The sequence below is a fragment of the Symphodus melops genome, assembly GCF_947650265.1.
Source record: "Symphodus melops genome assembly, chromosome: 21".
NCBI lineage: Eukaryota > Metazoa > Chordata > Actinopteri > Labriformes > Labridae > Symphodus > Symphodus melops.
This window is the reverse complement of record NC_136711.1, coordinates 9,845,659-9,873,658: the sequence shown is the minus strand read 5'-3', so window position 1 is coordinate 9,873,658 and position 28,000 is coordinate 9,845,659. Positions and strand designations below refer to the sequence as shown.

Genomic DNA, 28,000 nt, shown 5'->3' with positions numbered 1-28,000 from the left:
CTGGTGCCAAGACTCAGATTTCAGAATTTCCTTCTACAAGCCACATTTAGAGCAGCCAGCAGCCAGCAGTGTGTGTGTGTGTGTGTGTGTGTGTGTGTGTGTGTGTGTGTGTGTGTGTGTGTGTGTGTGTGTGTGTGTGTGTGTGTGTGTGTGTGTGTGTGTGTGTGTGTGTGTGTGTGTGTGTGTGTGTGTGTGTGTGTGTGTGTGCGTGCGCAACTTTCTCCTCTCTCACTGTCTGCCTCTCTGACCCCCACCATCCTGTTTTCAGAGCGCACTGTCCTTCTGGTGCTGCTCTTTGCCTTTTTCTTCAGTCAAGCCACCTCAGTTCTTTGTGTATTTTATGAGACTTGACCTGAGCAGACGACCAATGAAATACACGTCAGCTAATATGAATGGTCATCAGTGCCTGGGCGCAATAAAAACAATTGGACACACACTAACACTCAGCAGAGATGTATGTGTTCCTGTAGTAGTAAACTAGCCCCTGGTGAGGAGTTTGTAAAGAGGGGAGTTCATGCCACTACACAGCTGACCTGGAGTCCTCTTGACACGCTGTGACGGGCTGACATGAGAAAAGGGCTGGAATGAAACAGAGAAAAGGAGAGAAACTGATCTGAAAGCAGAAGGTTTTAATGTCAGCTAGAAAAATCAAGCACAAAGTGTTGTAAAGTGTCTCTCTGAAGACAAAAGATGAACTCAGTAGACCTTTTTGGGTCCAATATGGCTTTGTAGGTTACATTGTGAGATTTTTCCAATTACATTTCCCAAAAGAAAAAAACAATATGAAAGCCCCTTTTATTGCATATCCCGAGCATTTATCGCTGACTTATCAATGACCCAAGAAGTCTGATTTTACATATTCTTAATAATATTTAAGAGTTTTTAATTCCCTGAAAACTACAAGAATTTGAAGACTACAGATTGCAGAATCCTTAAGCAGACTTGTTTAACTGGTTAGCTCTGGAATGCATCGCAGAATTTTCTGTGATATTATTTCTTCAGCTCTTGAGAAAACGGCTGAAATGAACTCTTAATCACGTGAGACCCAGCGTTGTTATTCTGACATAACCAGATAAATAAGTAGAGATCTTCTCCCCCCCCCACTCTCCTTTCTGTCAGATATAGTGACAGAAGCTTTAGATGAATTCCTCTGAGTTTCTGCCCTCCCACGTTATTTAATAGAAAAACTATGAACGTGTTTCTGATAGTGTTTTAAACAAGTACACACAAATGCATTCGTTGAGCCCTTTATGTGTCTTTGCTTGTAGCTACAAATACATGCATACACCTTACTGTATGCACACACACATAAAGACAAGATCTGTGGTGTAATAAAATGTGCCATTGTTTAGCTAATATCATGATCTATATTCACAGAAACGTCTCTTTTTTTTCTCTTTTTTTAAAGACTGTTTAAAGTCCCACGGCTGGATTTTTTTTCTTCTTCTTCTTGTTTTTTTTCTTTTTTCCCCATCAGCTTTACAACAACAAGTGTAAAGATTATGTCCAAATGACAGGGTGTAGAAACAAAAGCCTATTTCATGCGTAAAAGATAGAGAGAGAGAGAAAAGAAGAGAGGAAAACGGGTCAGAAACAGACAAACTCAACTTGTGATGGTGAGAAGGACAAAAACACTTGTTCAATCCAAATCAAATAATACCACCAGAACAGTACAGGTGTTATGTTACTGTGGATAATTTCATTGCAAGCTCACAAAGATACACAGATTTTAATTTTGGGAATCTAGTCATATTGACGGTTGAGTCTGATATGTGTGTTTCCATGAGTGAGTGTGGGTGATTCAACCTGCACTGATGACAGCAGATTGGACAGATTCATAGTTTCTTACTGTTCCGACTGTGTCATGTAAACGCAGCATAAACTACGACTTGTCAGACTTAGCAACATTTTCCACTCTGCTGTCAGGTTGCTGATTTGCTTTGGAGTCTTTCTGCGATTTTACTCGGCACACCAGTGTTATGAGCTGCTATGTGCATTCTTGTGGCTGCCCTTTCAGCATGCAAAGAAATCTCCGAAATTCTGTAATCCAGGAGCCAATCACCTCGTTCACATTTACTTAAATGACAGGTCTTTCCCAGGAAGACTTTTCTCAAACACAAAGTATTTCTCGAGACTCCGTCTTGTCTGGAGGACTAAACTGTAAATGGGCTGATATAAGCTACAGTAATAGAGTGGATGTTGTGTGAATGTGTGTTTGCTGTTTGGGGGTGTTGATTGTTTGTTGGGCTGATGCAGTCTCACTAGGAGGCTGGCTTTTTTTGATGTGGGATTGATTAAGGGCCAAACATGGAGTCTGGCTTTTTGTAGAGACTTTGCTTTCCCAGAACAATTGCTTCCTGTTTCCCAACCTGGTAAAAGTGTAGGAAACTGTGTGACATAGACGTTGCATGTGAGTGATCTGGTTTTTTTTTTTTTTTGCTTTGATCTTTTGTCATTTACACAGATTAATGTTGCTGTGGTTGTCTCGTTCTAAAAACAATGCCTTCAAGATGGGGAAAGTGTCAATGAAATAGTAGTCGGGCCTGGTTTGTGTCACTCCGAAAACTTCTCCAACCAACTTCTGTTCTGAGTCCATTCAGTGTAAAAGCTTGACTTACGTACTGCTTGTGGTAATTGAATTGTCATGCCATGAATATACCTCTACTGGTTGACGACTGTTCTGAGTGTTTCTCATCTGGAATGTGAAAGTATCAGATTTCCACACAGTCCAAGAGAATATGTTTGCATTCTAACAATATTCAGTGAAAGAAAATCTCCCATTAAGTACAGTTAACACAAGCTGCATGTTGCCATGCCAGAGGAATGGGTTTAGGGTCAGGGCACAAAAGTGAATTTGTTGAAACCATACACAAATGGGGGGTTTTTTTTATGTCAGAGTGAGAAGGCCTTTCACCTCCTCTACCCCCTACACCCGTGGTATTCCTCAGGGCTCCGTTGTTGGGTCTCTTTACTTCTTCATGTCTATGCTCATCTTATTATGAAAAACAGCATCTTATTCCATAGCTTTAGGGATGATCCCCAGGCCCTAGCTGTATCACTGGCTAAAATGCGTGTGATATAAAAACTGTAAAGTACAAACTGGATCAAACAAAACTGAAGTGTTTCTGTTTGACCTTCCTTAATCCAGCTGCCCTGTGTGTGGCAACTTTGGTCCATCTTCTTACTTTCTAAAATTCAATGTAAAAAACGATTGATAGGTTATTGATGTTTCATTGGATGAACAGATTAAGTCCATGGGAAAAGGCTGCTTTTATCACCTATAATCCTAAAATGAAACCGTTTTTATGAATCCATGATGGGAAGCTAGTCCTGCATTTAGTCCCATGTACCTAGATGTCTCCCTGCACAAAGTTGTTAGTCAGTCTTAAAATGCTGCAGCGAAATGTTTACATGGCCCCCTGAAAGTGTGAGCATATCTCCCTGTTTCTAACATGGGTCCATTCAAAGCACAGCTGTAAGGCCCCTTTCTCTCTTTGAATTTTGAAAATGCTAACAGCCTTTGAAAGGTATGTTGTAAATTGTTCGTTTTACTATTTCACGCTCGCTCATTACATTGTCATCATCACAATTAAAGAGCCTCTTTGTGTTTGATCAATTACATCTCGGTGCTGAGATAAACAACTTGTCTCGTATGGGAGTAAAATGTGAAGGTCACACATGCAAGATATTGATGGTGTTTCTCAGCAGAAGCAGTGAAAACTGGAGTCGGTGGAAATATACGATGACATTTGATGAGTTTGAGGAGAAAATGACTTTTACACTAATCAATGGAAACAATGTAGACATGCAAAGAGGCCGTTTGTCATCATATTATTCTAATACCTGCCTTTCTTTTTTATTGCAGTTACTGCAATTACACATTAAAAGCAGGGCTTTTCATGTTAAGCAGTCATGGCAAACCTCTCGTATTTTTGTCTGTGGTTAGTACTAACCAACTGTATTCAACAAGTATGCATCTGCTAGACATCACTGACGGTATTTATCGTCAGTGGCTCACAGTTAAAGATTGCAGGGAGTAATGGAACAACAATGAGCTGTTTGCTGAGGAGCTGCAGGTGAGAGGCTGCAGAGCTCCACATCAAAGCAACCAACTCCTTCGACTGTGTTTCATAGTTGTATAGAAAGCTGTTGGCATTATGAACTGAATGAAATCAGAAGAAGAGCACAGATAAGAAAAGGTTTGTAAAGCCAGTGTCAACAGTACAGATTAAAGAGTTCCTGAAGGTATGTGTTGAAAAAGATCGATTCATCAGCACCGTTCTTGTTCCGATACAGACTGCTCATTGCTGTAAATACTGTCCTTTAAATCTGAAGATTGTCTTTCAGATTGCACTCGGGCAGGGGGCATGTCATTGGCGAATGACATCCAAGTTTCACGTGTGGGATGCAGCATCTCTTTGAAAGTGAAGACGCACACGCGCACAACCCCCCCCCCCCCCCCCCCCCCCCCCCCCCCGCACCATGTTACAACACTCCCGTATGTCGTCAGAGAACGATGGGACACTGTCCTGCCAACAGAAAAAAAGTTTGTCTGTTCCATCTCAGACAAATAACAATAAGCCCGGGTCTGGATTCCGATGGGCTTTCTCTTTGAAATGGGATACCGGCACACGCATTACAAATATATCTCTTGTTTTATCTTCCGGGCCAGGCCCATGGAAAAATTATTCCAAATACCTGCCACGCTTTATCTGGAACCCTGGAATAGGTTAGGCCCGGCCGGGAACACGAGGATGTCTAAAATAAGGCCTCTATTACGGGATGGAGTGGAGATGGATGGGACAGAGCGGGAAGGGACGGGGATCGGGGGTATTTTAGGTGTATCGGCACTGTGAAAAAGGGCTTGTTGCGGGGGCTTGGAGCTGCTTTAAAGTCTACAATGTGTGCCGCCGTCAGCTGTTGTACAAACTGCATGTGTTGGGGAGGGTTTATGTGTATGTGTGTGTGAGTATGTGCTCGTTTGGGCTCACACGTCCGTAGTGGAGCATGAGTATAAATAACATTTTTCCTACAGATGTTCTCACCTTGACAAATCTGTTCTTGGCCTGTGTGATACTTCTTGGCACATGGCATGATGGCCCGTAACTCAACCTTTATTTACTTTGCTCAACCTCTGCCTGCCCCTGTTCAAAGCATTGCTTTTAAAAGAACAACATTTACATCGGGGTGTTTAAGGAACGATGTTTAAAATAATGACTGATAGCAAAAGGATCCAACAAGGAAACATGGTTTGAAATTAATATCTCTTTTAACCATGTCGTCTGACATACTGAAAGATTTGACAGCTTTATTAAAATCTTTAATGCTTGTAATATTTTTCCCCCTGTCTCTTTTTTCTTCTTCTTTCTTTTTTTTTTTTTTGGTTTTTGCAAAATAAGGTGAGCCTCTGTTGGGCTTTGATGGTGGAATAACTACATCTTTTTCATAAAGATTCTTTGATTCCAGTCATACTGCAATAACACGGGGATTCAGTGCTAAATCAAGGAAACAAGAGAGAGGGGGTTGGAGAGAGGGAATGAAAAGAAGAGAACAAGAACATGGGAGAGAAATGTGAGGCAATATGCTGATAAGGGGAAAGTGCGATGGGAAGGACCAAGGCAGGAAAACAGAACGGGGATAAGATGATAAGGAGAACAAGCAGTTCAAAGGATGCACAGACGAGTGAGGAACAGAAGGTGAGAAAGCTGTTGAAAGTGTGTCCTTAAGGAATTCATTTATCTCTCCGCCTGTTTGGTGGGACCTGTTAAGGAGTTTGTCACCGTCGCCTGTAGAGTCCCGCTGACATCTCCTTCAGCCGTTTTGAGTGTTTGAACGCCACAGACCAGACTCGCCCTCCAAACAGTGTGCCATTTATGTAGTTCCCATAGCAAGATGTGGAGAGACAGCATAGTCGTCATACCAGCAAAGCCAAGACACGAGTTGAGAGAGATGCCGATCTTCTAAAATTCGAGAGGAAAGAGTTGACTTTAAAGGGCAGCACTGGCACGCCATCAACCAGGAAGTAATGACAATCAATTATGCTAACACGTTACCCAACTTGATCAATGCAATTGATCACCTTGTCATAGATCAGCTTTGTGGTTTGAACCTCCTCTCCTGAGGGTTTAACATCATTGCAGGCATCATTATAACTGAGATAAAACACCACAATTGTTTATTCATATGTATTTTGTATTTTAATCCTACCCAGGTTAAAAAGACTGAATACATCTATTTTAGCTCTTCATCTCTCAGCATTTGCATCTGCAGTATATATATGATAGCTCAGCATTTTGGTTGAGGAGTTGTATGGCATATAACAATACAGGGCGGGGTTAAAACATAGCCCAAAAGAAAGGGCTGTTTACAATAAGTTAATCAATGAATAGATCCTCAAATACAGCGTAGACTTAAACTGCTATGACGTCTTGCATTTAGGAACTGGGTTTTTTTGTGACCCTGAAGCACTACATAGCTTAGCTTCTGTGTAGGTACTCCAGCTTTTCCATACAGGGGACCTTACTGAATTGTATATACTGTACATAGTACACTAGGCATTAAATGGGTCTCAGTATTTGGCATGCATAGCTGATCCAGGGTCGAGTGACTCTTAAAAGGTAACTGTCATATGAAGTGATTGTGATTTTCTGTTGCTTTGTTCTACAGCCAGAATCAAAGCTTTTATGCTGGATAACCTGTACAGCAGGAATGGCTTTCCTAACATATCATTATGTGGGGTGTTTATAGTTCATGAATGTATTGAAAAAGAAAATGTAGACAAGAGATGTGATTAATTTGAATTACTAGTTATGAGTTCAGAGGTCAGTAAATGGCAGTTGGCATTTTTGCTTTCTTTACATTTTCTTTACTTTTGTACTTGCGTTGTTAAATAATAAAAATGCCTTGAGCCTTTTAAGCGGCACAAATGTGAAATATTTAAATGTTATGAAATGGAAGGTTTACATTTTTTAATGGAAATAAACTGCCTGGATACTTCAAGACGTTACGCAGGATTACGGAATTGTAAGATACGAAGATGTGTGTTTGCTCTTTTCTCTAAGTTCTCCTCTTTCTCCTCCCATCTCTTCTCCAGGGCTGACTCTGCCAAGATGACGCAGCCCATGAGGGGGGACCAGGCCCACCAGCCGGCCCCAGCCCGCAAGGCGGCCAGTCTGTCCTCGCCAAGTGCAGCCCGCCGTCTTTACCGCAACTTGTCTGGAAAGTTCCGTGTAGGCACCAACCCCCCTGCCATGGAGGACAGCCTGGTGTCAGGACGGGTGGGAGACAAGGAAAGGCTGCGCAAAACCACCATAGTAAGTCAGCAAGAGAAGAAGGGAAAAAATAATAAGCCAGGGAACACTGTAGGCTAAAAATAGTCTAGGAAAACATATAGACTGGGATAGTAAGCGATCTTTGGATAGCAACATCAAACACCCACCGACCTTACTATTGTTGACTAGACTGAAAATATAGAAGCACTAGTGTATTCTTATCTACATGTAAATGTGCTTTATTTTCTTAGTTCCAGAGTAACGAAGCCTTGTTTGAGGCGGTGGAGCATCAGGAGTTGGACCTGGTCCAGCTTCTTCTGTCACAGTACAGTCTGGAGGAACTGGACCTCAACACCCCAAACAGTGAGGGCCTCCTACCTCTCGATATCGCTATCATGACCAACAATGTGCCCATGGCCAAGCTGCTCCTGCGAGCGGGTGCCAAGGAGAGCCCCCACTGTGAGTAGAAAAACGCAATGTACCTATAATTCCTTCACGATCACTGTGAAACCATTGGAGTGGCCATTTACTACTGATTTCATGCGAAGGGTCGGACGCTCAGTTGCTGTTATGTTGTAATAGTTTGCTATGTTCCAGGCTGCAGCTCATACAAACAAAGAAAAGTTAAAAGTTCACTAAACTGATAGCAGATTGATGAGCAATTAAAAAGTCCAATAGCTGGTGAAACCTTTAAGGCAATTGGTCATACTTCACATCACAACACAACATATTTGACTTGAGCATGCAACTGCTGTTAGCTAGCTAAACTACCATTACCCAGAATTCATACCTTTTCCATTGTATTATGGAACTCTACCAAAGGTAATGATGAGCTAAAACGTGGATGGATGTTAAAGGTTCTATAGTATACCCTTTTTGGGGTTTATATATCTTATTTATGTCTACTAAAGCACGTTCACAATTACTAATGTTCTAAAAAAGTGTCTGTTTTCATGTACTGCCGCTCCATGCATCTGGTTGTGTTTCTGAATCTCAGAATCCCCGACAAAGAGAAGAAAAAAAAAATTCGAGCAGGCTCCCCACCTGTGCCAACTCTGATCTCGTTGTATAGCTTTGTTCTCAGATGTGTCCCGCCCCTTTTACCATATTGGGAATGCTACAGTCAGTCCGAGGGGAGCTTGTGGTTGCTACAACGAGCCAATGGGCTTGGATCAGTGACATCATGGGTTTGTGATGTCACAAACCCCTTTTCAACGAGGGGGACTGGGGAGCGAGCATTACATTTGGCTATTGCTACTAATAACCTGAGGAGGTGGGAGGAGGGAGGAGAAGCTGCGTTTCCGCGGACTTTGAATTTTTGCAAATAGATGTGCCTAAACATGTTTAAGACACCTGGAAACACAATAGAGAACATAATATGGGACCTTTAATGTAAGGATTTGCCCAAGGGTAACTGAGGAGTTTTACTTTGAAAAAGTGTTAGACCTGCCTATTGATGGTTTATATCTGTTGTATTTGTTACTGATTATTATTAGAGCAGTGAAAATAGAGCGAGTTGTCTCAGAAATCAGCCAACATGTATAGATGGTGAATTTTCATGAATGAAAGGATTTATCGATTGTAATGGATCCAGTCAAAACTACAGTTCCAGCGTCTCATAATCTTAGTCTTGTGAGATGAGGCTCTTTTTTTTGTCGCATACTAGCTTTGCAGATGCATCTTATTGGGTTTCAACTTATAAATAAAGCCTGTAGAATAATGCTTCAACTAATTGGATTACCCAGCTTATTGATTTGTTTTTATGAAATCACTTACAAACACTTTCTAGAGTGAGCTCATTATCTATGTACAATTAGAACATTGACAATCCAAAATATTTAGATATTGATGTCACACAATTAAGCATACTGTTACATTTCCAACCATTGCTGATATGTAATCAGTATATATTTGAGTATATTGTCTCTAATAACTTATGTGTGTGTATAGAGACAACAGAATTCATCCAAAATCTCTTCAGGGGTCGCCACATGTTTCTGTGGTTATAAGAGCAGTGTTTCTCTTGTATAATGAGTCTATTGTATTCTGTCATGCTGTTCCTTATAAAGTTTGACAGGTCTTTATTTTGTTGGGGAACTTTGGCTTGCCCACAGGTGAATCACACCATAACAAATGCTATCTTGGCTTTGTGAAGTGATCAACTTGATTTGCCTGACCCTTTAGTCCAAACCTTTTAAAAAGTCAGTCCATTGGCTGAACCAGGCTCTCGAATGACCTCAATTAGACTCTTACATCGATCATCCCAAAAACCGTTTGGGTTTTTTAACTGTTCCATAAAAAGTATGCTCACCAGAGATGCACTTAACTTTTCATTAGTACACTGTAACATTTTTAAAAGTTTATCATACTCACTAATTATTCCACTAGTTGATGTCTCTTGTTCAGCACATATTTAACATGTTTTAACAAAGACTGTTAAAACAAAGCAGGGGATTTAGTAAAAAAAGTTCATTACGACAATTTGACAACTGAAACAACAACCCATCTCATCGAGGATTACAATTCTTACTTTAAAGCTCCTGTGATGAGTTTTTAACCATCCATGAAACAGACTGAAATCAATACTGCTGCCTCTGTATGATCCAACAAAAGCAAACAAGACCATCATTATAAAGACTGATTATCTTTTATGTAGTTATTTTGAATGCCTCAGACTGCTGCTGGGGGGGGGGGGGGGTAGGTTTAGGGCAACATGATTAAAGGCACCCTGTCGAAAAGCCTTTTGTTAAAAGGTTTATTAAGGTGCTTTTTGTGCCTTTATTTGGTGATACAGTAGGACAGTGGATAGAATCCGAAATTGGGGAAAGCACGAGAGAGAGAGAGTGGGAAATGATGTGGAGAGGAGTCACAGGTCGGATTTTCACCTACATGGATTTGGAACACTGATACCACGCTGTGTTTGTTTTCTGTAGGACTCAAGAAGTGCCATTGTGGAAAGCAAAGCTGCACTCACAACAACAACAACATCATCATCATGCCAGCAAAGTTTGTGCCAAAAGCAACATTGCAGACACATCACTCATAATACAGTCACATATCATGTCCACCACTAATGCATTCATTCACACGCCACTGAGAACCTAACACATCCACCTCTGTTTTCTCCTAGCAGCGCAAACATGTGGTCACTGAAGGGGTGGTAATAATGATGCAATATTAGTCATCTTTGTAAGCACTTTTCACCGTCTGTGATCTCCTGCCTCCTCTGTTAATGATTAGAACTCGCCAGTAAGGCTCCTAAGCTGTTTACACACACACGCCACGCATACACTTCTCCAGAGCCGAGCCAGACGTCTTATAAAGGTGTCATAAAATTGAAAACACTTGAATGGAAAGTGATGTTTACTGAAGTCTGTGCTTTGATTGTGTTCAAATAATTCACGAGTGTGAGTTGTGTGTTCGAACGAAAGCACATAAAGAAAACAAAAGCTTTTTTTTTTTTTTCGAAGCCTGTTATCAAAGTCCACGTGCCAAGAACTGACATCAAAGCAGCTGCAGATTTTCCCTTGAGCCTTTTAAAGGAATTGATCTCGATGCTTATTGACTTCTTTGCGGAAAGCAATCAAACAATTCCTCTAAAGCTACTCCACACACACGTGATAAATCCCTCAGTCGCTCGTATAGGATAAAGAAACTTTAACGTGCTGTGGAGGATGCCAGCCGCAATGTGAAGTAAGGACAAATCAAGCCACATGTTCTTTCTGGTGACAGTATCTGGACCACTTTTAAGGTCTTGATGGTCTGGAAATGTAAAAAATGCCCTCAGCTGTTATAATCATCCATCAACAAGTTTTTTTTATGAATCAGCTATTTTTGTTCTTTTATTTTAACATCAAGTATACAATGACAATCTTCACCTATAAATCAGGGGGCGTCAGTAGCGTAGTGGTTGGTGTGTGTAAGTTTGTAGTGCGCAAGTGAATCCAACCTGTCGCACCCTTCCTCCATGTCATCCCCTCCTCCCTCTCCCTAATTGCTGACTCTTTCCTATATCTAAATAAGGGCATAAAAAGCCCAAAAGTAAAGTGTGAAAAACTGAAAATTAGATAGACATGAAAAACACACACAAAGATTATTGCTAACGTTTAGGAAAGGGGAGCATCAGTATGAAATGTTAACATGTTAGGTAAGGTAATGTGTGTGTGTGTGCGTCGGGGGGGGGGGGGGGGGGGGCTCCGAGAGTTTTTTTCTCAAATTAATCTTAAAACTTTGCCTCCTTTCCTGGGTTTGAAGGCTATAAACAGCATTTTAGTCTTCACACAAAAGCTTAAAGAGAGCAACAAAACTGACACCCAAAGGAGACACTCGGATTCAAAGAAAAGCTCACAGCCGCCGAGGAGACACGGAGCAAGCCACAGAATTAAACAACCAGATGGACATTTTGACACGGAGCTTTAAACTTACTGTCAACAGTGGAATCTAACGCTCAACAGTGGAATCTACAATGAACAAACAGAGACCACACAGACTAAACACAGACACACACCAGGCCCCAAACGCTCCAAGGATGAGCAGCCACCAAAGAAGACGAACAGTTCGCTACTGTCCTGTGTGACCTCAAAAGCTTTACATTATCTCTTCGATACTTTTATGTACATGTTAAATGAGCAGGCCAAGCCGCTTTCACTCACCACAACATCATGTGTGACTGTTTTCATTGGGTGTTACATCTCATCTCCTATAGCAATGTGTGTTTTGTTTAAGTAAACGTCGTTGTTCACATTGTAAAAGTCACACCCCCCCCCCCCCCCTCAAAAAACATTCCTCTCATGGAGGCAGTGCGAAGCTGTGGCATATGATAGAAATAGATCCATCAGACAGATTTCTTTCCACACGTTTAGCAGAAAAAAAAATACTTTTACAATGGCAGTTTAAAGTGATGCCGATGCACGTTCCCACCATTTTCTGTCCCTTTCAAAAACCACACGTAAGGAATACCCCTCCCTCTTTCTGCCACTCTCACTTTCATTGCCACATTTTCTGTGTCATTTTCCCACTGATGTCATCTCTAAAAAAGGGCATTTGCTTAGTTAAAAGACGTTTATTGAGGAATCTGTCACAGCAGTTTGGCAAACAAAGGCATTAAAAAAAGAGACGGCCTGCAAAAGCTATTTGGAACATTGCAAAGAAGGCGCAGGGTTTTTCTTGCATTATCAGCTCGTGTACTGTTAATGTAAACCCAGGGTCAGTCATTGAATGTATTTTGTGATAAATCTTCATTCTGTTATGTGCTCAAATAATTTTATGGATCAGTTGTTTTGAAGTAAAGACGTTTCTTAGTCATGTGACGATGTCTAATTAAACTATTTTCAACACATACAGTAGATGTTGTGACTTTTTCTTCCTTTTTTGTCTTTCTCACATTCGAAGTCATGAGTCTGGAGGGCCGAGCGGTGCATTTGGCCACCTTGGTGCAGGAGGCTGAACAGCGGGTGTCAGAGCTCCAGGCCCAGGTTCGAGGCGAGGGTCCTGCTGAGCGGGAGGGATCGGACCAGGAAAGGCAGCTAAAGGCCTGGGAGTGGAGGCTGCGGCTCTTCAGACGAATGCAGACGGGCTTTGAGCATGCTAGTAAGGCTTAAGTTGGACTTTGATGATTGTGTGTGCTGAACAGAAGAGTGAACCTGTTTTTTTTTTGTTTTCATTTGTGCACCCTTTTTCTCTGCTGGTCTTCTGTCTTGGCTGAGTAAATAGCTTCCACACTAGGAAGCCTTGCACACAGCTTGTGTGTGTGTGTGTGTGTGTGTGTGTGTCAACATTACGCCTGTATTCCTGCTTTAACTTTTTATAGGCTTTTCATGACACACTTAGTGGCAGGGTAGACAGACATACTCACACGCACACACTCCTCCCTTCCACCAAGCTGCACTTTGTTGCACCAAAGGTTTTTCCCTCTTACTAATTCCAAAAAACGTTTTTAATTAATTAGTTGTGTTAACAATAATGGAAATCATACACCACATACTGAGATTGTGTTAATGTAGTCATATCTCAATTATTAATATTCTTGCTACTTCTCCGAATTGACTGATTTAAATTCCATTTCTGATTCGTTACTGACAGTGAATTAGGCTCATTTTACACGCATCAGTCACTTGACAAACTCTTCCCACTTCTAAACGCAGTATCACTTCGCAGCAGGCAAGAAGACTGAATGAGGTCATTACTGTAGGCTGCCAGTCGTACATGCTCACTACATGAAATACGAAGTTTACAATGAAGCATACGGGATCATAGTCAGCCTGTGTGTACTCGTCTGTCTCTCTGGTTATTTACTTCTTTGCCATGTTTCTGTCTGCCTGCCTGCTCAGACCCTCCAGACGCTCCCAGTGTAGTTCGCCTGTCGGTCAGCAGCAGCACCAGTCTGAGGGTGGACTTCCAGGAACCGCAATGTGTCAACTCTGCTGTGGTTACCAAGTACAAAGGTCAGCCTGCAAGCCCGTGCCAATGCTTAATTATATCCAACCCCTTGGAATCACAATATGTGAAGCTAAGGTGTTGCATAGATGTTAAAGTATCTAAATGTTGTTGTATTTTCGGTGTATCTTTAAGGTGTCCAAAATGTTGTGTTTGTGCATATTTACAGTGAGCTGGAGCAACGCTCCTTCACTCAGTCCCTTGCTGGGTGAGATTGTGGTTGAGGACACCAATTTGCTTCAGGGAAACATCACTGGACTCGTCTCTGTAAGTTTCACCTGAATCTTCACCATCTCATCATTATTATTAGGATATGAACTCTTCGGTCAAGTATGACACTCCACACTTAGAAGTCGGGAAAAATTCCAGTCTAGAATCCAGAATAAATAGACTTTATCTCAATCTTTTTTTTATCACATATATGATGCTTCAAAAGAACCAAAAGCAGTATGTACACTATGTATGTGTATTTGTCTGTGATGCCCTTTCCCACATAAACTAAGTAATAACGTTTCATTGATCTGCTTTAACCTTGATCTAAGAACAGCAAGACAAAAAGACTGAATCAGGCGTTGCGCTGTAGTTTACGTGGAACAAAGCAACACAAAGAGCCGTCGTGTCTTAGTTCCCAGCTGTTGGTGTTGACCGATAAAAAATCTAGAAGCTATTTTCCCACACAAAGCTCCTGATATTATTTACATGCGAGCTTGAGGCGTTTGGTAAGGCGACATTCGAAGCCATTTCCCTAGTGACTCTTCTACATTACATACATCAAACTTGGGACACAAGTTTCAGTCACCATCAATCCCAAATGATGGGGCTTAAGACTTACGTCCCTTCTAAAAACACAATTGGAAAAGTTAATTTGTTGTGGCAACAGTTGCAAAACAGCCTCCAAAATGCTTAAAAGAGCAGCTTGGTAGCCTGCCACCTGATTTATGTTTAGGGTTTCTAAGCGGGCGTGTAGACAAATGGACAAGTTGTTTGTTATTGTGTAGGAGAAACCCCTTCCCCCTTTAAAGTCCCCTGCTGCCAGCCGAAGCGCTCTCCCGTCACATGACAGGGGTCAAGGCGAGGTCAGGAAGTGTCGGCGGCTGGTTTGATTGATCTGGCTGAGAAAGGAGAGACAGAGGCCTGCTGTCTGCACACTGAGACAGACAAGTCATCCGAATAGACACTTCACTTTTCACAGTCACACACACACGTATGACTTTGATGCACTGACCCACAATGATGCACATCCCTATAGTCACCTTTAAAATGTTACAGTCACTGTGATTAAGGTTAAGCACCATCATTTTTTGTCTTAACTGTCATGTATCCTGACAGGGGACATATTACTATGTCCAGGTGTCGGCCTACAACATGAAGGGCTGGGGACCACCAGTCATTTCCACCCCTGCCTGTGCTGCACCTTCCAGTAAGTCTCCATCATCCTTTGGGTCCTAATCTGTCTTTGATTGTGGCTCATCGATTAGCTAGTGTTTGTTTGTGTGTGTGTGTGTGTGTGTGTGTGTGTGTGTGTGTGTGTGTGTGTGTGTGTGTGTGTGTGTGTGTGTGTGTGTGTGATGTCACAGAATCCCCAACTGGTTCAAATAAGGTTTAAATAAATGAATGAATAAATTACAAGAGCTGGTCGTCTCATCACTACAGCCCTCTGTCTTCTGTAAAGGTGTAACCCAACCTCAGGCTACGACAAATCAATCAATGTGTCACAAACACTGAACAAGCTAACCTTCCTGGCACAGAGAGCAGACACCAGTGATTGTTTTTATCATTCCAATAACATAACATTTGAATTTCACTTTCCAAGGCAGCTGTCCTTTATACTACATTTTATCTGTGTCTGTCACACGGATCCAGATTAGGAGCAAATATACTCCAATGTAATTTGCATAAACTGTCCCCAAAAGGCACTAGAGTAATAACCTTAGCTGATTGTTTGTGCTTAGTGACTCTAAAAGCTTAAGTGATAGCTAGCAGAAAGCAAGCAGCATCCGCCGGTCAGTCAAGATTTATATAATAATCAAATGCATCGTTTTCATGAATAGAACAATTATCCCTCATTTATACCAGACTGTTTAGGCGTTTAATTCTGCTGTGAAGTTGGGTAGTTTGAGATGCGGCCTTATTATGGGAATTGACTCACTTTAGAGCCAGCCTCAAGTGGCCACTGGGGGAACTGCATCCCTGAGAACTGTAGGTTTCTTCTCCATGTGTTCTCATGCTTAATGTGTGTTCTGTACCTACATTTTACAAAAAAGCTAAAGAAAAAACAACAGCTTGAATGATTAAACTCTTTGAAAGGGTTTGCTGGCCCCACGTAATTAACACCGCTGCAGAAAGTTATTTAAGCATGAGGTTTGTCTCCTGCATGAAATCTCTCGGATCGTTTCCCACACGTATAAAGCGACTCATCCTTCCACATCCATGCAATTGATTTGGTTATCCCGACGTCATTCTGACGTTGCTTTGACATCATTGGGCCGGGCGACAGCTGGAGCAGCAGGCTGGGTGGGTTTTGGGACCCCCTCTGCAGACGTCAGTGTGTGTAACCATAGCCTCAGGATGGAGTTTGGGGCTGGCTGGCAGAAGAAGGTGCTTGGGTTCAGCCAAGAAGTTAACCGTGGAGTCATGTGCAACAACAGCTGAGGTGTTGAGTCACCGCAGCAGCACTGACCCTCTTTCTCCCTTTCTCTTTCATCTATCCATCCATCCATCTATCTATCTTAAAAAGGACGCAGAAAAGTTTTGAAGCGTTTGATTTTGTTTATATTGGGAGTAGCTTGTAGAACAAGATTGCATTTGTTTTGTTGTGAGTGAATAAATGTATAAATCATGAATATGGAATTTATTTGTTCAGTGTATTGATTTATGAGATGAGCTTAATGAGCGTGGTTTGTTTGCAGCATGTTTAGTCTGCACGATTGGTACACACCTACAGTATGAGGCTGAACATAGTCACTGTGTGCATGTTGGCACATATAGGTGCACATCTGGGGAACACATGAACATGTTTGTCCTCTTACACGCTGTGTTTTTCAGTGTGTGTGTATGTGTCTTCTCTTTAGGAGACTGGGCTTTCCCTCTCTTTTTTTTTTTTTTTTTTCCTTCTACTGTCCACCTACATCCCACCCTCTCTCACTCCGAGCTAATTTCGATGTTGCGTGTTTGTGTTTTCCATTTGGGCCTACCACTGGAAATATTTGCATGTCTGTGCTGTAGCACGCGGCGCGGCCCCAACAGTGGGGGCCTTATACCGCGCCGTGGACGCCCATTAAAGAGCCCGCTTGTCCTGTCGGGACAGGCACCTTTCCGGGAATAGAGCTCACCGTGTTTCAGCCCCATGCACCCTCCGGGGGGCTCCAGGGGAGGGAGTTGGGGGTGATGGGCGATTGGGTGGTGGTTGATGCTGGTGGGGGGGAGGGGGGGAGGCGGGTTATCGCTGACACATCCTCCAGTGCAAGGATGCTGGCTTCATAAAATCCCAGGCTGAAGGTGCTAAAGGATCATTTTCTGAGGAAAATTGGTCATCGAAGAGGAATAGTGGGAGTTTATGTGAATTTTTAATAAGTGGTGTTTTATGAATATATGACTCTACAGGAATGAAATGTCTGTAAGTGTGTCGGTCTGATAGAGGAGTCACAAATGGATAAAATAAACATACAGTCAGAGATTAGGTTCATTACAGTCAAATATACTTGTCTTGAACTTTTGAGGCCTAGAAGCATGGTGAGTGTCTTAATGTTCTACACAGTACACGTTTTGTCTACGTCTATGTACATGCATGTTTGTACAGTGTATGTCTACATATTTGCTAGGACAGCTATTAGCAATGTTGTTCAGTAGGTCTGTCTGTTAGCCCACAGCTTTCTCAGACTGGGGTGTAGGCTCTTTTTCAATAGAACACAAAGTAGGCCTGCTTGCGAAACAGGCCGTCTCACACTCCCAAATATTTAGAGCCTCAGGAAAAGAGTCAGATCAAGGCCAGAAATGTGGGGTCCCATACAGAATTGGAAGAACACACTTTCATTCCCTGAACCTACAACTCCCACAGTATACTCCCACTGATGTAGGAGTCAGCACTGTTTGGTAATTCACGTCTAATGCTTGAGCCTGTAGAGTTCAGGCAAAAGTCTTGTGACGTTTTCATCTCTTTCACTTCACTTGTTGTGTATTGTGGGAAAGCTGTGCCGTTTGGGCCGTTTACCGTATGTCATCTGTGGTTTTCAAAGGTATGGCACTTCTCTGTTTAGAAGTTTAGTGATGATTGTTGTTTTATAAACTCTACTACTGTACGCGTACAGTAGATACATTTATGTAGTGTTTGAGTCCATGCTTTTCTTTTTTTAATAAACACAATGAAGTGCATTGTATCATTTTGTTTGGTTTGTTTCATGTTGTTGTGTTGTGTTGTAACACACAGTGATTTCTATGGTATTGCTTTGGTTTGTATTCTGGGGTAGGGTAGGGGCAGCTGTGGCTCGGTTGGAAGGTCGAGAGTTCGATCCCCAGCTCCTGCAGCCACTTGTCCAATGTGTCCTTGGGCAAGACACTTAACCCCAAATTGCTTTGTCAGTGGTGTATGAATGGGATTAGTTACTTCTGAAGGTCTTACTACACAGCAACCACTGCCATCAGTGTGTGAATGGGTAGGAGTGACACTTGGTGGAAAAGCCTTTATCAATAGTCTAAAGATTTGAAAAGTGCTATACAAGCTTCAATTTCATTGACCATATGCTTGGTATCATATCTTCTCATATTATTTTGTATCCTATCTTTGCTTATTTCATGGTATCGTGTCATCTCGTATTATACAACGCCAACAGATGGTACCTGTTTACTACAAATAAAATATATGAGGGAAAAGAACATGTCAAGTATAAACTTGTAACTTAAGTGATTCAGAAGCATGTTTCAAATGAAAAACGTTTTCCAAAATAGTCCAAAAGTTGATTTCATTTTCCTCTAATCAAAGGTTTTGCTCTGTAGTCCTTTGATCCAGGTTTACCAATTGAAAATAAACCAATTAATGTTGATGTATTCACATTTTCCACTCTGTATTTTTCTCCAGCAGCCACCAACCTGAATAAAACTTACAATGATCAGACGACAAAACACAAGACAACTAGTCTGAAGTCAATATTGGCGGATGTTTCTTTATTACTAGATAAAGAATAAAAGTCTGACCAGACTTATGATAGGATGCAGACTGTTGGACTACATCTGATCTGGCGTTGTGATATTTTTCCTTGGCTCCACATGGGAAAATATGATAAAGGAAATTTCTCTTGCTTTTTTTGTAGTTATTTTAAAACTGCCTTTTGGAAATATTCGAAGCTGAAGAATAACTTATTTCCACAACCCCTGCTACTCATCGAATGAGGAAATAGCTGAGATGAATGTCTGTAAATAGGTATTTGCATGCAAGTGCAATTAACAATCCATTATGGTGCTTTCACACATGCACAAAAATCCAAAAATAAACAACAGCGTGAGATTGGCAAAAAAAAATAAGTCTATCGCTATGATTTTTTGTTTTCATATCAATGATATGTGGATTTCAACACAACAAAATATCAACAAAAGAGCACAGAAGCATAACAAATTCTGGGTAAAGTCAGAGTGAAAGATGTAGCTGTTTGCATTCACACATGCAGCTTACTCTGAGTTTTCAGGAGTTTTGTGCAAGTGGGAAAGCACCAACGCTGTAAACAATGTCTTTTTTGAGGACCTTTGTTTCAGACCCATATATGGTCAGTTTAGTAATATTATCTTTCTTCTGTCTGCAGGTTGGAGGGATATCGACGGCCGTGCTCCACGTCAGAGAGGCCAGAAGGAGGCGTTAGACCAGCTACTGGGACAGATAAAAGAAGCTCACCGCCACTGCATCTGCCATGGTACCAAAAACCTGTTTATGGATTCAGTTTGCATGTTTATGGATGAATTAAAGACTAAAGGCTGATTTAAGATGTTCAAAGGTTGGACTAGTTGACCCTGGGTGAAACCCACACCTAGACAACTGGAAGTGATAGCAGCTCGATGTACCAAACATGATATAATATGAGAGGTTCAAATCTGTTATATGGTTGAACTATGGAATGACATGCTGCAAATTCTCTGAGTAAAAAAAAGAGCTGAAAATTATGTGATAAAAAAATGATCCCTAACTTATAGTTTAAGTGCAGATATCGGCTAAAGTAAAGAGCCAAAGTTGAAGGGACATGCACCCTGAGCTGTCATAACTTCTGACATTAACCCGAGCCTCTGTCGTTTCACTACGCCCGTCACATTTTAAACAAACACATCAGAATTTTTAGCCACTGTGTAGCAGTTCAAGTTTCAGAAACATTCTTGGTGTAAACAAACATGAGCGATGGACGCTTTGACTCGCAGGTGTAAAACGTCTCACCAATTGCTGTTTTTCATCTCGCCTTGACAGACACGTTACAATCTCAAGCACGACAAGTACTTCGGGGGCCGTACACCCAAAGACGGCATGCCACCTCAAAAATAATACCCTCCCCTCTGTCTCAACAGCAGCCCCCCCCCCCAACACACACACACACACACCTCTGTGTGCGTCTTTCCATGACTCAGCCCTCCCTCTGCTGAATACCTCTCTCTCTCTGTGACAAAATGCAGATCAACATCCCCCACACTCGGCCTGTTTATACCCCCAAAACACTGCCGGCTGTAAGCTGCTCCCATAAGTGTCAAAACCTGTCCACACTGACTCTTTTACATGACAGCAAACTGCATTTAGCATTGAGCAGGTTGTCTCTCTTTTTCTCCCCCAAACACACTCGACCCACTTACTATTGTCTACTGTGCCCAGACCATATTTGCAATCAGGCGAGACGCAATATAATAGTCAGTATTGAGGGGGCTCTCTGTGCTTCAGACGGCAACTGATTGAGCTTGAGAGTTCAGCCACAGTAGCCGAGTTAGCGTGTCCTGGGGTCATGTTTGTTATTCCTGTAAGAGACAGGTCCCGGGCTGGAGTCGGGAGAGGGCATAAATTAACACTGACTACTGCTGCCTCACCCCTGACACCCCCCACAGCCCGCCAGTCTTCTTGTCTACTGTCCTTACATATACACACACATAAAGATAGACAGACACAAATATTCAAGTACATGCTCTCTCTTTCAAAGTCGAATGTCTCCATGTCCATGTATGCAGCCCGGCTTATAGCCAGCGCCACATTCTCCCTCTTATCCAAACACTATTAATTAAACTGTGAAAGAGGCCTTGACTAACACGGGCACCCTCGCAGGCGGCCCTACTTGTCTGTCTTACTCAGTGTCAAACAGGGACTGAGGCCAGGACGACTGGAGTTGAACAGACTCGTGAGTAAAGAGAAATTTAGGGAGGTGAGAGGGGTCGAGGGGCGCTGTTTTTTCACATTACTCCACCTCGACTCGTCCACCTGAAGAGAAAATTAGTTCTTTTCTGGCTCTGAATGGGGGGATTTATTGACTTTAAGTGGCCTGGGGGCTGAAGTACGATCACCTGGGAGGGGAGGGGAGGAGAGGGAATCTGTGGAGGGGTTTTGGGACTTCAGGGTTTCTAATGAGTTGGGAGGTGCGTTATCTCACCAACAGGCGCCCACACATACACACACACACCTCCCTCTCTCTCTTGCCTCCAACCCTCTCTGGGCCCACTAAAAATAAACACGTCCCCACAGACTTAACTGACCTCCCTGTCAGTGAGTGGCAAAGGGTTAACACACACACACACACACACACACACACATATATATAAATTACTACAGCTCCTTGGCTCCACTCACATGGCTGTAGCTCAAGACATGCCATGCTCCAGCAGTTATAGTATATGCAGGTAAACACACACACACATACATGTACACACAGTTAGTGTCCCTGTGGGATATAAGGGCTAGTGGTTCCCTGAAGGCCCATAGTCTGCTGCTGGCAGCCAGCATGACTGTCAAATGGTGCCACGCCACTGGAACGCATGAAATGTCGAAAAAACATTCCAGTCAGGCCGTGTTGTTGAACATGTCAGGTTGGTTGTCAATTAAGTAAGAGCCTGTCATTGAAAGAGATATTTCTAAGGTTGTCAGAATAGAAGGGTTTCATTGGCTGCCGCACAACCAATCACAGTTTGTTTCTAAAAGGGCCACGACTTGAAGCATGGCGAGCCTCAGTATGTCAGTGTAACGTGTGATCCCATCGACTAAGATGCTGTAAAATTCACAAATCGCTGTCTCTTTCTTGTCCTTGCAGAACAGTGCAAAGCTCCAACACAAGGGAGGAAACATTCAGTATCAAAAAGCCTGCGCCACCTCTTTCAACCCAACAGCAAATTTGTGAAAAGCTTGAAAAGGTGAATTAGTTCTTGTGTGTACCTTTTAAAATGTTATAGGAAAAAAAACGTTTGAATAAACACATATATTATTAATGATCTCACACATGCTTGTGTCATGTTTTGTTTTGTCTTTTTGCAATTCTTCATTTTATATCTTCGCTTCCCTCGCATTTAACTTAAAATGTGTTTGCAACCAGTGTCAACATCTGTAAACATGATGATAAACATCTGTGCTTCAGTGAATCTTTCTTTATTCGTCAAACGTTTTCAGAGATCTTGCATTTAGAAAAGCCCAAAAAGCCAATCACGACTCTGTTTACTGTAACAGCTTGACTATTCTTTGTTATCTTACAGAGGACTCTATCTGACCACCATTTTTTACCGAGATGACAATGTATTGGTGACTCCAGAGGACCAGATCCCTATTGTGGAGGTCGAAGACTCCTACCCAAGCTCGCTCATGCAGGACTTCCTCTGGTTTACTAAGGTAGACAGAAACAATCATCCACATCAGAGTATTGCAAATAAGTGCATCGTCAAATATTGATCTTATAAAGTGGATACATGAGTGAATCACAATGCTCTATTCTTCTCCATGTGCCAGGTGTCGTATCTATGGGAGGAGATTCCCTGGCTCCAGCAGTGTCTTAGTCCCTCTCAGTCGTCCTGCTCCTGCACACTGCAGACTCGCCTCAAGATGCTGCAGGCTGTCTCCCAGCTACAGGTAGGACAATCCTCATCTAGACTAGATTATAAGTCATTTGTAAATATTACGATCTGGTCGTTGTGGTTTTAATAACCATAATTTCCAAATAAACAGAAATTAAAAAACTGAACAATCGGACAATCATGAGCTGATATCTCTTCTCAGGGCATGCTGGGAACGCAGGACCTCGGTCAGGTGTATTTTGAGCCAATCAAAGACAAACACGGAAACGCTCTGCTGGTGCTCCTGAAAGATATGAACACCTGTCCCAACCTGGATGGGGTTCGCTGGACGCAGCTCTGCAAACTCCAGCTCCAGCGCAAGTCCGTCTCGTCTCCCGAAGAGCCCTCGGCCTTAGACATGCTCCTCATCACGCTGCACGTGAGTCCGACACGAAAAGACAGGCGGTGATTGGAAGTTAGTGAGGAAATTAATGAGGAAAAATAAGTGAGGTCTGCTTTAGTTTCAGAGGCGGACTCCTTCACAAAATGGGGCAATGCTTTTTTTTGTTGCTTTTTTTAGCATTGGTTGTTGTTTTTATCTGACTTGTTCTTTGCATCGAAGCAAGATGAAAAAGTGTCGAGTAAGAAACTTTGTCAACAATAAAATGTGCCCGAAATCCCTGGAAAACATGTATTTATTGTTGTGAAGCTCCTTCAGAGAACATCAGTAAACACGAGCCTTTGTGGCTGAAACAATAGGATTGTAAATGGAAATGTGTTTCCAATTAGGAGTGCAGCTCGTGCAGACACTCTTTATTTAGACCAACATTAATCATTGTGACTCTCCCCTTCCATCCGTCCATACTTTGTTCACATATTGGAACCTTGCCAACCCAACCCAAGAATGTGATTGAAAAGTTGCACGTTCAGACTGTTAAATGAAGCTACAGTCAAGTTTCAGCATTGTGGGCGTGATGATGGTTATCTTGTTAATTGTTGTTGTTGTGTGTTTTGTAACTAATGCTCTGTGGCTGTTTGGTTCAGAGCGACCACAATCTGGAGCTGAACCACAAGTTGATTTTGTCTATGTAACTCCGTAAACTTGATCCCATTGTTGCAATGGGGTTCTGTCTCCAGTGTAACTTGGCCTGTCTGTGTGGTTCCAAAACAATGCTGGAGACTCCCTTTGGCAAAACCACGTTTCACTAAAATATTTGTTTTGTGGCCAGTTTTGAACAAATTCTATGATGAAACACATAAAAATGTGCTCATGGGCCTACTTCCAGACCCAACAACCACTTTAAACATGTTGGAGCAAATTCAGATTGAAATCTTTCAGAAAAAAAAACTGTACATGGAAAAACATTTAATAAAACAAGGATGTTTACAAATAGGGAAATTAAATCAGACTGACCACATAATAAAGCACTATAGCGTCTTGACTGAATCGTTTCTACCTGTTGTTCCCAGGAGAAGCTGGCGTATCACAGGCGGGGCAGGAAGATGTTGTCTCCAGGTTTGTACTTGGGCTATTTGAAGCTTTGTACGTCAGTGGAGCAGATTAGAGTGCTGGTGCCGCAGAAGCTCCCCAACGTCCTCTGTCACACCAAAATTCGAGACAACTGCACTGTGTCCAGGTGAAAAAAACAAACACTTCATCCTCTCTGACATCTGATATACTGACAATACAACCACAGAGATAGCTGTGAGGTGGATTGGTGGCTCTTACTTTTTGGTTGTCGTAGAGAGGAGTGGCAGTGGCTGCAGGCTCTCAGCTCTCTGGAGGAGACGTTGGAAATGGACTGTGAAGAACAGAGTGCTGCACATCGCCTCCTTCAGGACCTGCGCAGTGCCATCAAGGACCTGATGGCACACATCAACATCCCAGGCAATCAGGTCAGAGTGAGGCCAAGAGCAATCTATAACTCTTCGGAACTGTGTCCTTAAGCGGAAAGTTCTGAAGGGAGATTTCCAACTTTTTCTCGACTCTTTTGTGTTGTATGAAGGATTTTGACTGATGACATGGAACCAGTAGAAAGTCCTCGAGAGATACGGAGCCAAATTTTTGAGGCAGGCAGTAGCAAGAGCTCAAAGAAATGAAAATGGTTCCAATGGACAGTCAGCCAGTTCTGGTTAGACCACTAATTCGACATGATTTTTGTAAAAGGACATGGTTTGAATTCCGGCACAATGGCAACCATTGTATGTTTGGCTATAAACCTTTACCACCCAGTGTTTGGCCTTCTTCTTTACAGAGTTCCAAAGACTTCTCCAGAGTGCAATTAATATGAACATGAATATACAAATGTATGTATCAGTAGACTGGACAGTTGTTAGAATATCATCTAAAAGCTTAAATATGTTGTTTCAAGATTGGATCCACTTTTTAAACAATGTTAAATCTCATGTTACTGAAAAAAAAATACTTTGACCCGATGAAAATGATCTGCAATTACCCCTAATCACAATAAAGCAAGCATTTGTCTTATACCTAACTGTGACTGTTTGTGGTCTGAGTCCACAGACTTGTATTTGTATTTAGATCAGATTTGTGACCTTTAAAATGAAAATATTTTTCAATATAAAAAAGGAGAAAAATGATCTTGATCATGGTAACTCGGAAAAAAAAAAGAACATTTCATGTGTATAAAAATCAAAGAGAAAGATGTTAGGGGTCATGATGCCCTCCGTCTGTCTATGTGGTGAGCTAAATGTTTTTTTTAAGTATAGGTTTCGTTCAATCAAAAGGCCAACTGAGTTAACCTTTCTGTGTGTCCAGGCCCAGGACTTCCGGATCTACAGCCAGGAAGTGGTGGAGTTTGGAGAGAATGTGTCCTTCCTGCTTCTTCTGCCACCTTCAGATGAAGTGTGCACAGCTCCTGGTCAGAACAACCCGTACTCGCCTCGCTCTGGCTTCCTCACCCTGCCCCTCCAGATCTTTGAACTGGGTCCGTTTATCCCATTCCTGCCACAAATAAGTCGATGTGTTTCTTAATATACTGGAACAGCGTTTGACATTTCCTTCCCCTCTCTCTGGGTTGTCTTTCTCCCACAGTCCACTTTAATGCCTACTGCCCCAGTTTCATCGGCCAGTACTGCAGAGTGTCGGCTCTGCTGGAGTTGGAGTCCCTCATGTCCCAGCAGGCTTTGAGGGAGGCGTTCTCCGAGGCTGAGCTTAATGCCGCTAAGAAGAAACACCAGCAGGTCCAGGAACACATTCAGGTAAGACCACAGCGACTATGCAGTCACTTTTCACAACCATTGCTGACACGAGATCAACTCTGCATACTTTTTTAGGGAAATCGATTCAAATTAATATAATTACAAATTGAATCATGAGATTTTCCTGTGATTGTAATGACTGTAAAACAGCAAATGGAGGAGGTGTGGCGTGACGCAAGATGGATCATGGACGCCTTGCAATATGCTCGCTACAAACAGCCAACAGGAGGAATCTCCATCAGCTGGATTATTGATTTATCCAAGGAAGTGCTGCCCGAAAAGCCGCCCTCCACCTCCTCTCAGCCAGACTTCATGCCTTCCCCGATGCCTTCACCCGAACCCTGTCGCAAGCACTCCGGTCAGAATCCACTTTGATTTGATTTGTGAATTGAATTACAAAAGGATTTAGCGGTCATTGCAATCTATTAACACATTCATTTGTTTGATTGTGTAGATTTTGCAGGACTGTCCGATGAAGAGGGTTCCTCAGAGGTCTTCCTCACCACCGACAGTGACTATGACTCCAGCCGAGCCCAGAGTCCTCGTGAGCTCGACTTGTTGCCCCCCTCACCCCTCTCGTCCTCTGCGCCGTTAGAGCCTCGTAGTTTCCTGCGTAGCGACGGAAGCATCTCAGGAGGAGTGTTGTGTCTCAGTGGGAGTGGGCGCGGAGGGGGAGCTCTGAGGGATTCCACGCCAGATGTACTGCAAGCGTCAGAGCCACAGCACGGGAGGGAAAGTGAGCGCTGTGGCATGGGAGGAGGAGGAGGAGGAGTTCGCTGCGGAGGGGAAAGGCGAAGGGGAGCTCCAGAGCTGTTCGACAGTGACTTCATCCTGCCCAGCCGGCAGATTGAGCTGCTGCACATCACAGAGAAGAGACAGGCCTTCTGCGTGAGAACCAGCAGCCTGGAGTTCCCCTCCTCCACCTCGGCCCATCACCAGCCTTATTGCCACCACACCGCCTTCCCCTCACCCTCCACCTCACCACACAGAAGGTGTCACAGGCCGTCATCTGTGGACCGTTGTTGCTCAGCGGAACATTGCATACCACCACTTCCCCCAGCGCGTACGTTATCGGAAGACAGCGGCACTCAAAGACTCTCCTCGCCGTCTCCTGCTGCCCACAGGAAAGCCTACCACGCCACACTCAGAGTGTACCCACAATACCGTACAGGCCTGCCGAAAGAGACCAGCGTTAAGGTAAAGATAAGTTTGACGTGGTCAAATAATGTACCTTTATAGCTCCTGTAACAAGTGTTTAGCTGGTGATGATACAGACTATAATCATTTTGGTGTTTCTTTAAAAAGCAAAGAAGATCCTCAGGAACAAGACTGATCATTATGATGATGTCATTATAAATGCCTCAAACTGCTGCTGCAGGTTAGGCGGCTGACAAAGGGATAAACGGCACACTGCGAAACAGCCTTCTTTGACATTTTATGATTGTAGCAAATTGTTAATATTCTGACTGACATCCTGTCTTGTGTTACAGCTTTGTGTAACCCCGGGAACATCAGCACAGGAGATGGTCCAGCTGGTGGTCCAGGAGATGAACGTCGTATCTCGGCGCGTGCTCAGTAGCAGTGGAGGAGGTGTGGAGGAACAGTGTGTGTACTACAGTCCTGAACAGTTAAAGCACTTTGGCCTTGTGCTGGTTTTGGACAATCGAGAAAAATGGCTTCAGGATGATTTCTGTCCCCTGGAGCTCCAAAACCCCTGGCTAAGGGGAAAGCTGTGCGTCCGAATCAAAGAGTACTCACCTCTTGCGCTCAAACACAGCCGGGCCACAACCGTGTGATTCTTCCAAGAGAGAGAATGAGATTCAAGAGGAGAGTATAAGAGGTAATGCCACAAGGAGGTTCTCGTCTTAAAGGAAAGAACTGCTGGAACGTTTGTGAAAAAAAGCTTGAAAACTTAAAACTACAATTTCTCACACACACACACACACTGTGGTGTTACAGTCCATTTCATCTGAAAGACTTCTGTTACAATTAAATGTGTTCTCTTGTACAATGGACAATTTTTTTACGATCATCATAGAGCCTCATATGGACACCAAATGAACAAAGATAAAGGAAGTCTATCATTG

At 42.7% G+C, this 28,000-nt stretch overlaps 2 protein-coding genes across 6 annotated transcripts in view; both read left to right on the top strand.

Moving 5' to 3' along the window:
- The window catches only part of ankfn1b (ankyrin repeat and fibronectin type III domain containing 1b), a 135,472-nt gene extending 107,493 nt beyond the window's left edge, over nucleotides 1–27,979 (top strand). For all 5 annotated transcript variants that reach the window (XM_079372423.1, XM_079372422.1, XM_079372421.1 and 2 more), the window contains 18 exons: nucleotides 7,094–7,313; nucleotides 7,523–7,730; nucleotides 12,663–12,860; nucleotides 13,601–13,714; nucleotides 13,876–13,973; nucleotides 15,036–15,126; nucleotides 19,499–19,606; nucleotides 21,962–22,061; nucleotides 22,398–22,530; nucleotides 22,648–22,767; nucleotides 22,915–23,130; nucleotides 24,162–24,328; nucleotides 24,437–24,587; nucleotides 25,471–25,639; nucleotides 25,747–25,913; nucleotides 26,064–26,271; nucleotides 26,368–27,110; nucleotides 27,404–27,979. In XM_079372423.1, the coding sequence (XP_079228549.1) occupies nucleotides 7,094–7,313; nucleotides 7,523–7,730; nucleotides 12,663–12,860; nucleotides 13,601–13,714; nucleotides 13,876–13,973; nucleotides 15,036–15,126; nucleotides 19,499–19,606; nucleotides 21,962–22,061; nucleotides 22,398–22,530; nucleotides 22,648–22,767; nucleotides 22,915–23,130; nucleotides 24,162–24,328; nucleotides 24,437–24,587; nucleotides 25,471–25,639; nucleotides 25,747–25,913; nucleotides 26,064–26,271; nucleotides 26,368–27,110; nucleotides 27,404–27,709 (3,517 nt within the window). In that variant the 3' untranslated portion in view covers nucleotides 27,710–27,979. The remainder of the gene's footprint in view (nucleotides 1–7,093; nucleotides 7,314–7,522; nucleotides 7,731–12,662; nucleotides 12,861–13,600; nucleotides 13,715–13,875; nucleotides 13,974–15,035; nucleotides 15,127–19,498; nucleotides 19,607–21,961; nucleotides 22,062–22,397; nucleotides 22,531–22,647; nucleotides 22,768–22,914; nucleotides 23,131–24,161; nucleotides 24,329–24,436; nucleotides 24,588–25,470; nucleotides 25,640–25,746; nucleotides 25,914–26,063; nucleotides 26,272–26,367; nucleotides 27,111–27,403) is intronic.
- LOC306842289 (heparan sulfate glucosamine 3-O-sulfotransferase 2-like) overlaps nucleotides 1–28,000 on the top strand; it is a 264,943-nt gene that overhangs the window by 216,906 nt on the left and 20,037 nt on the right. The window lies entirely within an intron of this gene.